The 13,265-nt window shown below is 38.6% G+C and overlaps 1 protein-coding gene across 1 annotated transcript in view; it reads left to right on the forward strand.

Annotated features, from left to right (window-relative positions):
- The first annotated feature begins 857 nt into the window (after positions 1-857).
- SMC5 (structural maintenance of chromosomes 5) overlaps positions 858-13,265 on the forward strand; it is a 37,781-nt gene continuing 25,373 nt past the window's right edge. The window contains exons 1-7 of the mRNA XM_014891745.2: positions 858-1,006; positions 2,281-2,422; positions 3,513-3,565; positions 5,662-5,824; positions 7,005-7,139; positions 7,743-7,883; positions 11,790-11,951. Coding sequence (XP_014747231.2) covers positions 894-1,006; positions 2,281-2,422; positions 3,513-3,565; positions 5,662-5,824; positions 7,005-7,139; positions 7,743-7,883; positions 11,790-11,951 — 909 coding nt within the window. The 5' untranslated portion in view covers positions 858-893. The remainder of the gene's footprint in view (positions 1,007-2,280; positions 2,423-3,512; positions 3,566-5,661; positions 5,825-7,004; positions 7,140-7,742; positions 7,884-11,789; positions 11,952-13,265) is intronic.

The raw sequence follows: 13,265 nt of genomic DNA on the forward strand, positions 1-13,265 counted from the left end.
AGAGAAATCCTGACCCTCACCCCACCTCAAAGAAAAGATGAGCTTTCTGTTGTGGCACATTCCCCTGCCGCATTCCTCAGTCTGGGCCACTCAGGAATTCTCCTTAGGTCTCACTCAGCCTTGATTCATGGGTCCTGGGCTCACCCTTGAGCTTACCAGAAACACCCGGGAACCTCCGATGCCAAACCAGCTCCTGCTGTCTGACAGGCAGTCTTGGAATGTTATGTACCTGACCCATTAGCCTGAATCATGGAATGACAGAAGTGTTAGGCTTGGAAGGGAGCTCTGGAGATGATCTATTCCAACCCACCCCACCAAGGCAGGATCTACAGCAAGTGACACAGGAATGTGTCCAAGATGGGTTTGAATGCCTCCAGACAGGGAGACTCCACAACCTCCAGGGGAAGGCTGGTACGGTGCTCTGCACCCTCAACGCAAGTTAAGTTCTTCTCATATTGAGGAACAACCTCTTGAGTTTTAGTTTACGGCCATTATTCCTCGTCCTGCCGCAGGGCACCAATGAAAAGAGTCTAGCACCATCCTCTTGTCGACCGCCTTTCAGCTAGTGGCATGCATTAATGAGATTCCCTCCCAGTCTTCTCCAAACTAAACACGCCCAGCGGCCCATGACGCCGTACAAGCGCGCAGGAGCGGCAGAACACTCCCCTGGCCACCAGCCAACCTGACCCCACGCAGGGCGCCGGCGCCGCCGCCGCCTCAGCAACAACGGCCGCAACGCCCCGCCCCGCCCCGCCAGCCAATGGGCGCAGGCGCCGCCCGCCCCGCGCTAATGAGAAGCTTCAGAGCAGCCTAGCCCTGCCCCCTCGGACGAGGAGCGCGCGGCGCGGGCCCGGCCCTCAGGGGCAGGGAGGGAGGGGAGGGTTGCGGGGAACATGGCGGCGGCGCGGGAAAAGGGGAAAGCTGTCCAGAAGGTTGGGAAGCGTAGTGGATCCCAGTCCCCCTTCGTTGTGGGCTCCATCGTCAGGATCTTCATGAAAAACTTTCTGTGAGTGAGCGAGGGGCGTTTCTCCTCCATTGAGCGGCCGCGGCCTGCCCCTTCCGCCCCGCCGTAGAGGGGCAGAAGCAGCGGAGCGGGGTCGCGCGGGTCCTGGGGTTGCGGGGGCTGCAAGAGCGAGTACGGGAAGCGATGTTTCCCTGTACGGTGGTGTCTTGCTCGGAGTGGGGAGCTGGGAGACACTGCTATGTGATTTACGAGTTCCGGGAGTTGTCAGCGCTGTGTCGCTTCCCTGCGGCCGCGTTCCCCAGTGCCAGCCAGCCTTCCCCCAGAGGTGATATCGGGCTCCTGTCGGCCGTGCAGCCTCTGCTGCACTGCTGCTCTTTGTCTCTCGGGCAGCTGGCTGCCGAGCAGGGGAGAGTGCAGAAGATGCTCGTAAGGCAGTGGGGATAGGCCTTGAGACCCATTAGGATGAAATGTCTGTGGTCTTTGCACGTGTTTTTTCCAGCTACTCTGTACTGCGAATACCACTGTTTTTGGAGGCATTGTGGTTACCAGCAGAAGTTGTCAGTCCATTTTCGTACAGCTCCATGCCAGCCTTTAAAAGCTTCAGTAGTGTAGTGCATGAGTCACGTGTTGCATGTTAATGAAGTCTTCAGAGACAGTAGTTTAAATCCTCATTTTGGGTTCATATACCTTCAATTCCACAAGTGCATGGTTTAAAATATTGTGTTGCCATTAACTTCTTTGTACCCCTCCTTTAGTGGTAGTGTTTCAGCTTTCTGTTTGGCACAGTGCAGGAATAGAACATCAAATGATTCTTTATAAATTTAAGGTGTTAACGTGGTAGGAGTTTGCATGAGTGGGTTTGGTCCCATAGTTACTATTGCAGTAGGCATTCCGGATGCACATGGTGAAAAATGTTTAATGCATTTAGAAAAACACTAGAGATGGGCTGATAGGGCAGCTCAAGAAAGTTACTGCATGATCAGTTTCTGTCCTCTATTTGATGCGTAAAATAAAATTATACCCTAGTAAGTTCATTTAAAAAGTTATCATATTGCTGGATTTCATTCTTCATAGTCGGTGATATTAAAGAAAGTTCTAGTGAGTACTCTGGCTGGTAGGAATATGTTTCATGGTGTTTCACTGAAATGTTAGTTTTCACACTTGAGACTTTCTTACAAAACGGTATTTCATGATTGAGTCTAGATGAGGTAATTTTATCTGTTTAATAAAATCGTCAAATGTTTCTAAGCAATTACTTTTTTTTTTTTTAAGGTAATATAGTGTTTTCAAATTAAAAAACTTGCTGTGTTTTCCAGAACGTACACTGTCTGTGAAGTATATCCCGGGCCCAATCTGAACGTGGTTCTAGGTGCTAATGGCACGGGAAAGTCAAGCATTGTTTGTGCCATCTGCCTGGGACTGGCTGGTAAACTTTCTTTCCTAGGTCGAGCTGATAAGGTAACTATGAGCTTTTGTGGTTTTCATAATTAATCTGAATTTCATTCAGAGTGCTGTCCAGCAGAGGATAGGGCGAAAGACTGTCTTCCTTGACTTAATGCTTTACTTTTATAAAAAGTAATACGTATGAATTGAAGAATAACCTGGTCCAGAGACAAAGGGGGGTTATCTTAATTAACTGCTTGCTGTCTTTTATAAATTACGAAATGGAAACACCTAAATTGTAGTGCAACCTGAGTAGACTAGTCCTGAGTGGACTTCATTTTGTTTGAAGATGGCTAAGCATCCACAGTGGGGCAGAAAATGCCATTTAATGGCCTGAACATTTGATAAGAAGTACCAGCTGAAGGAGAAATAGACAGTCTAAAGTAAGTTCCAAAGTACATAGTACCTGTAGAAATAATGTACTCCTCATGTGTCAGGAAAATTTAACTAAAAGCATGGAGGCACTGATCTTTGATTTAAATGGTATTTGGATTGCTCTACTCTATTTTCACTTTTTACTGGCAAGATGTCATGTCTTGATGCTGTAGTAGGAAGCTTATATTTTGAAATTTTCAGATTTTTGCACTTGCTTTCTTGGATATTCTCGTTGGATGCAATTTCTCTGAGTAGGTTTGGAGCATGAATCTGGTGCTTAAATGATTGCACATATTCTTTTGTAGCTGCTCAGTCATATGCAGATGTGAATATGAGCGTTGATTGCTTGTACTGTGTGTCGGTATTTCTCTTTTCATGATGTATTTTCATACAATAAGAATTAGCAGTTCTAGTACAGATATTCGGCAGTGTCTTTTCCCTTGTCTTTGTCCCCCCAGTTCATGAGAACGTCCTGTCTGTGGATCTGCTGATTATAATTTGTTCAGGTTTGGAGGCTGAAGTTGATCAGAAGTTGTTAATTTGTGGAGGACGTTCTAATGCTGCTGGTGGAGGATAGTAGTGTCTTCCTTTATTTTTAGTTAGTGCTTTATTTTGCTTTTAATTATTTTCAATAAAATATGATGTTACAGCAGCTCCATTTTACAAATGTGTATTCTTATAAAATAATGCATTTTACTTTGCAATAACAACTTGTAAATTAATTTTGTAGATCGGTCTCTTTGTGAAGCAGGGGTGCATGAAAGGCATAGTGGAAATTGAACTGTAAGTAGTAAAACTATTTCCTCCTGCACTTTTAATTGGATCCTTCCCCCGCACAGTCATTCACAAAGTTATGAAAAAAAATTTTGGTGTACAAAGGTCTGTCTTGAAGCTGGTGCTTTAATTTGTCCCCTTTTAGTTCCCCCAGACTTCAGAACATAAAGTTTAAATAGTTATCACACAAGAAATAAGTGGTGATGGCTACTCTTGATCTTGCTCTCTGAAGCATTTCACCTTGTCTTGATGTATAAAATATGCATAGGTAAAGATAATTCTATATGGTGTGTTAAGCTTTTGATTACATTTAAGATTTAGATGATTTGAATTTAGTCAGTAAATTTGCTGACTAATTCAACCATCCCTACGTGGTGATTGAAATTCTCATTGAAGAAAAAAGGCAAAAGTCTGAAACAGATTAATCTGCCTTCACTTGCTTATACTGATACTGCTAGTAGGAGATGCTTGCCTAAATTCTCACTGAAAACCTCACATAGAAAAGAAGTAGAAAAAATGATCTGACTTATTCCATGTAATGCAGTCTTGTAGGCAAGCTGTTGCAAAACAGTAACTGGAAACCATTTGGACTGTAAAATTCCATTAGTAGTTTCTGTGTAGTGCAGTATTGCATGCTTCCTTTTTTGTGGCTGCTATGGCACAGGTGATTTTAATAAGCCTTCGTCTGGTCTGTTTGTCTGAATGAAACAAATAGTCAACTATTCGTAGTCTGTGTTAATTTGTGTAACAGTTGGCCACCCTGATCAGTTTCTCTAAAAATAAAATTTTATTGAGGAAAAAAAATACCATAGCAGGCCTTGGAAAAAATCCTGTCCATTTTTATTTTTGTGGGAGTGATCAAGTAAGACCTCCTGGAGAGATTGGCCAGGCAATATATTTAGGAGCTAGGATGTCTTTCAGGTAGATAGTGCCGTTGTTATAACATAAATGTATTCTGATGTTAGTTTGGAAAGAATCTTGAAGTGTGTGAAGACTTTGCATTTCACGGCTCATTAGACCTAGCATGTCATGGCTGCAGTGAGGAGTTCTTTGTCTGATTGGTAGAAAATACTTAAATACAACATCTAGGATGGGAGATCAATAATGCAGAAGATTGCTTTTTTGACAGGAACTAAAAATTGAAGTTCTGTAGGCATGTATTTCCTTTATTGAATATGGCCCTTGAAATGTAGCTAAACCCAAGTCACGACAGTAAAAAGATGTTAATTTAATGAAAGAAAGAAGCATGGTATCGTAGGCCTTTTGAAAGGAGTCTCATAAATTAAAATGAGGTGATGCAGGAAGTAACAGTTCAGTATCTATCAATCAATCAATATGATTGTATCCCTGTGGTCGAACACCGGCAGCAGATGTGTGCTCACTTCTGCATTGACCTCTATTTTTAAAGGTCTTGAGGTATGTGGTCACTGTACAAGCCTATATTCTCCATCCTTAACTGTGTTTAACAGGCACTAGACAATTTCTAAATCAAAATGGTAAACCAAAATTTCAGGAGTTTGACTTAGTTGTTATTGTTGCATCTTAACCAGACTAAATTTTTGAAAATAAGTATTGAACTAGAAAACGAAATGAAAATTAATATGTCTTTAGTGATTTTAAACTGCAGAAAATATAAATAAATTAGTATTTTTAGTGTTGTATGCTATTTTTTTTCTCAAGTGGAATACATACACACAGCTTACTGATGTATTTCTGTACACAAATACTTAAAAACGTACTGCACCTCCTTCACACCAATTTTAAAACTTTCTAAGTGTCACGCAAATTACGCTTTTATAGAAACTGTCCACATTTGTAACAATTTGTGTTTCATACATTCAGCATGAACATCTCATTTATATAAGTAACTTCTGAGTTAAGATTTGCAGCTATTCTTGATGTTTCCCATGTGAATTTAGATCATCACTGAAGTACTGGATGTTTTCTGAATCATGAAAGTGAGGATCTGATGCTACTGTCCAGTTAATTTAGATTAAATATTTATCTACCTATGAATTCTCATAGTACTTTGACACTTGGTAACCTTTGAAAGTAATACCTTTCAAGTGTTCATGGAAGTGTAAACACGTCTTTCTATTAATTAGGTTTAAGTCACCAGGAAATATTATTATCACACGTGAGATTTATGTGGTGAACAATGCATCAGTGTGGTTTATCAACAGAAAGCCAGCAACCCAGAAAACAGTAGAAGAACAAATTGCAGACTTAAACATCCAGGTGGACAATTTGTGCCAATTTCTTCCTCAGGTATGAATTAATTTTGAAGATGGTGGGTGCAAGTAGAGTACTGTGCTTTGAGAGGATTTGGTTGCTGGTTAGCTTTGGCAGCACTTCAACTAGTTCAATGGGACAGCACAAAGAACAGGAGGGATGAGGCAGCCATGCTGGTGTGATGATGAAAGAAAAGAGGAGCTGTGTGATCTTTAAAGCTCACTAATTGGACAGTTTTGTACCTGTTGACTCTGAAAGGAATGATGTTAATGTTCCCTGTCTTGGTATTCAAGTAGCAGTACTTGCTAATAGAGCCTTTCTGGTAATTTCAGCAGTTTGTTGAGCATAGGACTTAAAGATGTGTAGGATTGAGTTATGTTAAAGTAAAAGCATCTTAATGGAAAATAAGTCTTGAAGGAGAGAGATGATTAAAGAAGTTTCCATATTTGAATGCATGTTAAAGCAGGTCAGGATTCCGGTGTAGGTAGCTAAGCTGCCTCATGCTGAACCTTTAAGTTGTGACAGGCCCCTTCCTAGTTCATGAGGATCATCAGGAATGGTAGTAGAAGGAAACCTTATCAGAGCCTAGCCGTGGGGTTATTGTTGAATTCAAGAAAGCATGCACAAGAGCATTAATATTTAGAAAGCTAATATTGCAGAAACAAAAATACGCTGGGTGTTTGGTGGTTCATTTTCACTTACATACAGTATTTGTTCGGAGCTTCCAGCATAGTCTGGTAACGTAACTTGGTGTTTAAAAGAACTTTTTCTCTTTAGTACGTAAATGTTGGTTCAGTTAATACGGTGTTGATAGTTCTGGTTTATTTGTTCTTTCTCAGTGTATCAACAGCAAGCACACTTCTTGTGTCAGTCTCAGTTTTGAGCTCTTCTGCCTTCAACAGCAGTACTTCCTTATAGGCTCAGCTTCCACTTCAATAATAATAATAACTTCTACGTTGCTTAACTTTCAAGTTAGTCACAGTATTTATACTGCAAAAGATCTATACTGCAAGGTTGCTTCAGCAGCCTGAGAACAGATGCTCTGGAAGGTTTGATACTCCATAAGATGGTCATTAACTATGACAGAGCTATTTAGCATAGAGCTGTAAGTCAGGTGTGTTCGTGAGAAGTATGTTTCAGTGTATAAATCCGGTATTACTGAATTGCACTATTCCAGCTAATCCTGTATTTTTTATAACTTTTCAAAATTTCACAGGACAAAGTTGGAGAATTTACAAAACTGAGTAAGACTGAGTTGCTTGAAGCCACCGAAAAATCCATAGGTTCTCCGGAAATGTACCAGTTTCATTGTGAACTGAAAAATTTCAGAGAAAAGGAAAGAGAACTGGAGGTAAATACACTCTTTAGAGAGCAGTGAATGTAGGAAAAGTGAAATAAATTTTACCATGACATGTTACAGAATTAGAAAGTGGTATTTATTTACAAGGTCTAGGGTAAGTTGATTTTATCAGATAATGCTCGTCTTCTGTCAGAACTCATTCACTTTGACACTCGCATGCTTGTAAGTACAAAGATGTGTGCAAATGGTCCAGACCCAAAAGATGATGGATGCCTGTTGTCAAGTACTCCTTTTTCTCTGAGACTTTTGACCAGCAACAACTTTCCTAGACAGATCTTTTATGTCTTCTATAAGCCATTGGCTTATGACCACACTGGTCCTTTGCTTTAATGTTGCTCACTTCCTTGAAAACGAAGAGACAGACAAAAAGGAAAAGGACCAGAGTTCTGGGAACAATGTCTATCCTTAGCCATACAGGCCATTCTTTTAATCCTTTGTTCTCCTGTTCCTATCTTTTTGGTGGTTCTCCTCTAGTTACTGCTGTACTAAAATGTCTCCTCTGATGTTAAATTTCTGCTTTAGTGTACAGGTGAGATGTAGACTATTTTCTGAGAACTGTTTAGATACTGTAAAACATGAAAATATATATTACAGAATTTGTGCAGAGAAAAAACCACCTCGTTGGAAAAAATGAAACAGAGGGTTGAACGGTACAAGCAAGATGTTGAAAGATACCATGAATGCAAGCGCCACGTAGACTTAATAGAGATGCTTGAGAGGAAAAGGCCATGGGTGGTAAGTTTCATTTCCAGTGTTTTCCTCACTAACCCATTTTCTGTATGACTGTGGAGTTAGAAATAGGCCAACAGTTGCTTTAGAAGAAGTGTGACCAGAGTAATTTGAATATCATTACAATTGCTCACTGCAAACAGTCCAACTCTGTTCTTGGTGTAACTGTGATACTCGCTTGCATACCTAGCTGAATAAATTGCTTCAGAAATAGTTTAGGTAGTTACTGCACTCTTAGGAAAGCCAGCAGTTCAGGCCAAGAGCAGTACTCCTTTTATTCTGTGCAGAGGCAGCTGGTTTAAGCTCTAGCCAGCTCTACTTGCTTCTTCAGCTGTAGCTTTTAAAATATTTTTTGTTAAATTTTTTAGAGGTTATGCTCCTCTTAATTTATTAGTTGAGATTTAGTGTGCATGAGAGACATGTCAGTGAATTTAAGTTGCCAGTCTCAAAAAAATTAGCATTTGGGCAGGAAAATTTTAAAACACATTTGAAAGAGCAGAGTAAAGAGCAGGTCATTTACACAAATCAAAGTAAGTCTTTCTGAGGAGCAATTTAGTGAGGAGCTTAGTTTTGTGTTGAATGATCAGTCAGATTAAATTATTCTAAACAGTTCAAACTACTGGAGATTTCAGTTTACTGAAACAATATGTTGTTTGCCTTATTTACAAGCTTAGTGTTAATTATATATATTATAATTATAGAGTTAATGAAATACAGTATAGAACTTTCAGAAAACTTGATTTACTACTTGTCAAGAATACAGAAAACTTACTTTTGCAATTTTGCATATAACAAAGCCTCACACGGCTATGTTAAGAACATTATGGCCTTTTCATCTTGAGCAACTGGAAATCCTATTACTGCCTTCAAATCTTGGTGACAGCAGAGGGATTGGGATTTAGGAGTAGCAATTGAAATAAATGGATGGTGGCAGGTGTTAAGGAAGTAGGGTATACCTTCTGTGATGTCAGTACTTATTGAATGGTGGGGTTTTTTTCTTACTATATGTGTTAGCCTGGTGTTGCATAATTAATGTAGACTGATACCGATTGTTCTCTACTATACGGTACTTGCTTATATAGAACTCGAAAGGCTTGCTGGACACTACATAGGAAAACTAAGCTAATGATTTTATCTGCTGTCAATTCAATTGCCTTCCCTAAATTAGAGAGCATGTTACTTTAGCAAGTTTAATCAGACTTCCACTGCTTTACTTCCACTAGACAGTTTATATTGCTCAGTATGTTAAAGGCGTTTAGTGGCTGAACTTGGTTAAATTTGACCTTTTGGCCACTGAATCCATAGAAACAACAGCAGGCTTTGGCATCTTGGTGGGATTCTGATTGACAGTACAGAATCAGTAGTGTGTATTAGATTCAAGGAAAAGAGAACTGGAGGTAAATATGCACTTTAGAGATGCCGAGAGCAGTGACTAGGGGAATTCTAATAAATTTTAACATGAGGTCTTCCATGTACTTAATTTACATTTGAAATTAAAGGGCATTGATGTACTTGTTTTACTAGGTAGAGGATATCTGAACTATGGACTGTAATAAAATCTTACATTCTGTTGCTGTTTTCTGAATTGTCAAACTGTGACAGAACTTTTGGTATTCTCTTACATTGCGGAATACCAAGCTGTTTCTAAAAGAATTGCAGTATTCTACAAGAGTATGGGGGTTTTTTTTGTTGTTTTGACCTAGCACTGTTTAGTCCTAAGAATAAATGGTTGTTTTTGTGTTTTAAAATGGGGTTTACCGAAGTTGAAAATAGTATGGAAGTTCATTCTTCCTTCTGTGGATGTTACATCTGTTCCATCCTCCCCAAAATACAGATTTCAACCTGAAGACTAAATGCACCTACTTGTTCAATTTACTTTTGTAACAAGGCAGAGTAGCTACAGCTGACCTTTCAAGACAGCTGGAAGGCAAATGTATATACACTGCATGATGATGTGAAATAGGCAGCCTGGAAATACAACTCAAATATTCATTAGACTTAGACTTTCTTAATTATAGAGGAAAAGAGGAAGGCTAATGATGAACTTGTTCATGTTCTGATCACTGTTGAAGTGCATTTTAATTCTGAAGACTACTGCTTTTTTACCTGAGGAACATTTTTTTGGTCAAGTGATTTTTTTCTAGACAGTGATAACTGCTTTATATGTGGAGAATTATACGCCGTTTTCACATTTGTCTATGTCTAATAAGTTTTGAACATATTAGAATTCCATAGTTCCTGGAATCATACAATTTTGAAGATGTGCTTTGGTCAAGCCATGTCTATTCTTCTTTTCCTCCCCTGACATTTACAATTAAGAAAAACATTGTTTTAAGATGCCAGTATCTCTTGGGAAAGCTGAAATGCTTTGGAAGTTCTGCAGGTCTTTAGTGGAGTGCATAATTACAATCATCCAAGTTACTTGTGTACAGATAACCAAAAAAAGAGAAATCTTATGTAAGTCAGATTTTCTTAAAGTATTGATGAAAGGATCTGCTGTGTAAAAATCATGTCGTGATGGTTCTGTAGTTCTTTCCTGTACTTTGTATCTGAGGAATCTGAAGTGTAGTTGTATGTGTGTACATTTGCTTAATCTTGAAACAAAATGCTTTATTTAGAGCAGAGCTAAATTTTAAGCTTAATCTTTCGGCTAAGTGAAAATATAATCCCTTTACCTCTGTAACTTTTTAACAATGGATGCTGACTACACAGAATTAGAGCAGCTTTCTTAAAATACATTTTGACTTTATGAAAAAGATACTGTGAAGAAAGACCTTGGATTTTGTAGCCTTGGTTGATTTATCTGTGATTCATCAGGCTAGTTAAATAACTATGGAAAAGTGGTAGCAGATAACGTCAAGTCACCTGTTAGAAATAGCTTCCAGGTGGTCTTTATGTGACATTATTACTATTATTATTACTATTGTTGTAATAATAAGCTCCGAGGCTTGGAATAAACTAGGCATATGTTTGGAATTAGGGGCTTTCTTAAGGTCAAACAGACTTCCCTTCCTCTGTCTCCCTGACTACATAAAATCTACTCTGCTCTCTGGTCCTCTGAAATTCTAATTTTTTTCTCATGAGCTCTTCACAGTCATAGAATATATTGTTCCCTTATGTTTCTTTGTTTGGAGGGGCTGAGGAGAGGTTCCCCTTCTTTTTGTTCCTTCCTTTTTTCATGTTTTTTTTTCTCTCCAGAGAGTATAATGCACACACACAAAAAATCACTGATAATGACTCCTTCAGCTTAAACTACTTTCTCTACAAAATTCCCCTCTTCTTGAAGTGGAGGTTCTTGGTCACCATACTGCTTACCATCTCTTTTCGCTCATGAATGTATCTTCAGTTAAACTTCCTAGATAGCAATGATTTTGGTGTTTGTGGTGTGTGGTGGAGTTTTTGTTTCCCAAAAGTGTGTTCCACTCTGTCCCTTTGGTTTACTTCAGCAGTCGTTGTGTCTGTTACTTGCTCTGACGATCTGTCCAGCTCCTTTCCTTTTCTTTCTCCGGAAATTCTGTAGTTATTGACTCCTTAGCTTTTAGACTCCTGTCTAAGTAGTCTCAAACTATGAACAGAGAGGGGCTAAGGAGTTTTTTTTCCACGATCCCAAATGGACTTAGAGACAAGGTTAATTGCAGATAAATAGGTTGTTTCTTCTGCTGCTTGAATTGCATATTATTTAAGAAGTATTAATAACGTTTTCTTGTTCATTGGGAACTAAATGATCCCTACAACTCCTCTTCATTGGAACTAGTAACAGTATTACTTACATGGTTGGTCTAATACTAGTTTCTGAAAGAGGTATTTTTTTTTTTAATAACTCATGAGCAGTTAAATAAAATGTTTGGACAGTATAAAACACTGGAATAGAATACAGCAATTTTTTATTGTTTTACTTTCAACTTCTCCAAGGAATATGAAAATTTTCGTGAACAGCATGAAGAAGTGAAACAATACCGAAACCAAGTTAAGAAAGAACTGAAGTGTCTGAAAGAAATGCAGGCCCCGTGTGCAAGAAGAATCCAAGAAGCTGAAGAAAATTTAAGGAATCTGGATATGAAAACTAGAGATAATGTAGGTATTGAAGTTTAACATAGGTAATATTTCAGATGTTCTGTGTTCAGCTTTGCAAAATGTAAAGTAATAACCTCTTTTTTTTCTAGTGTATCATAATGATGTTTCAGCAGAAATTTTCCTTAAGCACCTGTGCCCTTGGTTCTCAGTGCCATCTCTGTGTCTGTTCAAGGAATATGTTCATTACAGTTCTCTTCATTGTACATTAAAAATTTTCTGGGATGTAATGTTAATAGTTTCCCCAAGTTATGTACTTCCACTGAATTAGATGCCTGTTTTCATCTATTCTGTAGTTTGAGTTTGTGGATGCTTGCTCCTCTTATCCTCTTAAAACGTGTTTTTTTTAAGGTAAATTATAACTTCACTGGCCTAAAGCATTCCTCTAATATTGAACATAATTTCATAAGTAAGATTGAATTTTTTAGTTTGACAGTAATCTTCCATCAGTTGTGAATTTTTTTATGCATAAGAGAATTTAATGGTAAACCTACCTATATGTTATGGTTTACATAAGTTTTTTGAACATCTTCTCTTCCTGGGTTTATTGAAAAATATTATTTCCATATGAAAAAGAAGAGTACTGTAATTCCCTGCGGGACTTTAACTGTTGTTTACTATTCAGACTACAAAAGTCGTTGTGCGCATAAGCTGCAGAAATTTGTAGTGGGTAACCAAAGTTAAATGATCACATGGGAATGTTTGTATGCTGCAGTGAGTTCTGTTTAAAGGTAAGTGACCCGCTCAGAGGAGCTGATGTGAAGACATGTGACACCTGTAGAGGACATCTTGTAGAATGAGGCTCTGTAACTTCAGTGGCATTTAATGCACTGTGAGCTAACACTAGTCTAGTGCTTTCTCTGGAGAAAAAAAAAAAAAAAGCTACGACACACATCCTTGCCCCAAAACCAAACCAGAAAGACAAGACAAAAAACTCCTACAGATTGTCGTTCACAACATTGTTGGTTTTGTTGTGATAAACACTACACCAAAAATATGAAGTACTCAAGTACCTCATAATTATAAGTTCTTTGGTAAAAGTGTTTAGGTTTTGTGTCCCACAGTATTGCAAAAGTTCATTATACTGTGAGGGAAAATATCTAAATATTCCAAAATGTTGTAGTCTTACTGCAGTCACTTTTTTTTGGTGTGGTTGGGCTTTTTGTTTTGAAGGTTTTTGTTGTTTAAAGGTAAGTGTACTTTCTTAGAGGAAAGTTAACATCTGGAAGCTTGAAATTAATTTTCATAATGCAGCAATGCCTTCATGCTTGTGAATTGCTAGACTTTGTTTTCACTTCTTAGTCTTACCCTTTTAGG

This window comes from Sturnus vulgaris, chromosome Z, assembly GCF_052056855.1.
Source record: "Sturnus vulgaris isolate bStuVul1 chromosome Z, bStuVul1.hap1, whole genome shotgun sequence".
Classification (NCBI taxonomy): Eukaryota; Metazoa; Chordata; class Aves; order Passeriformes; family Sturnidae; genus Sturnus; species Sturnus vulgaris.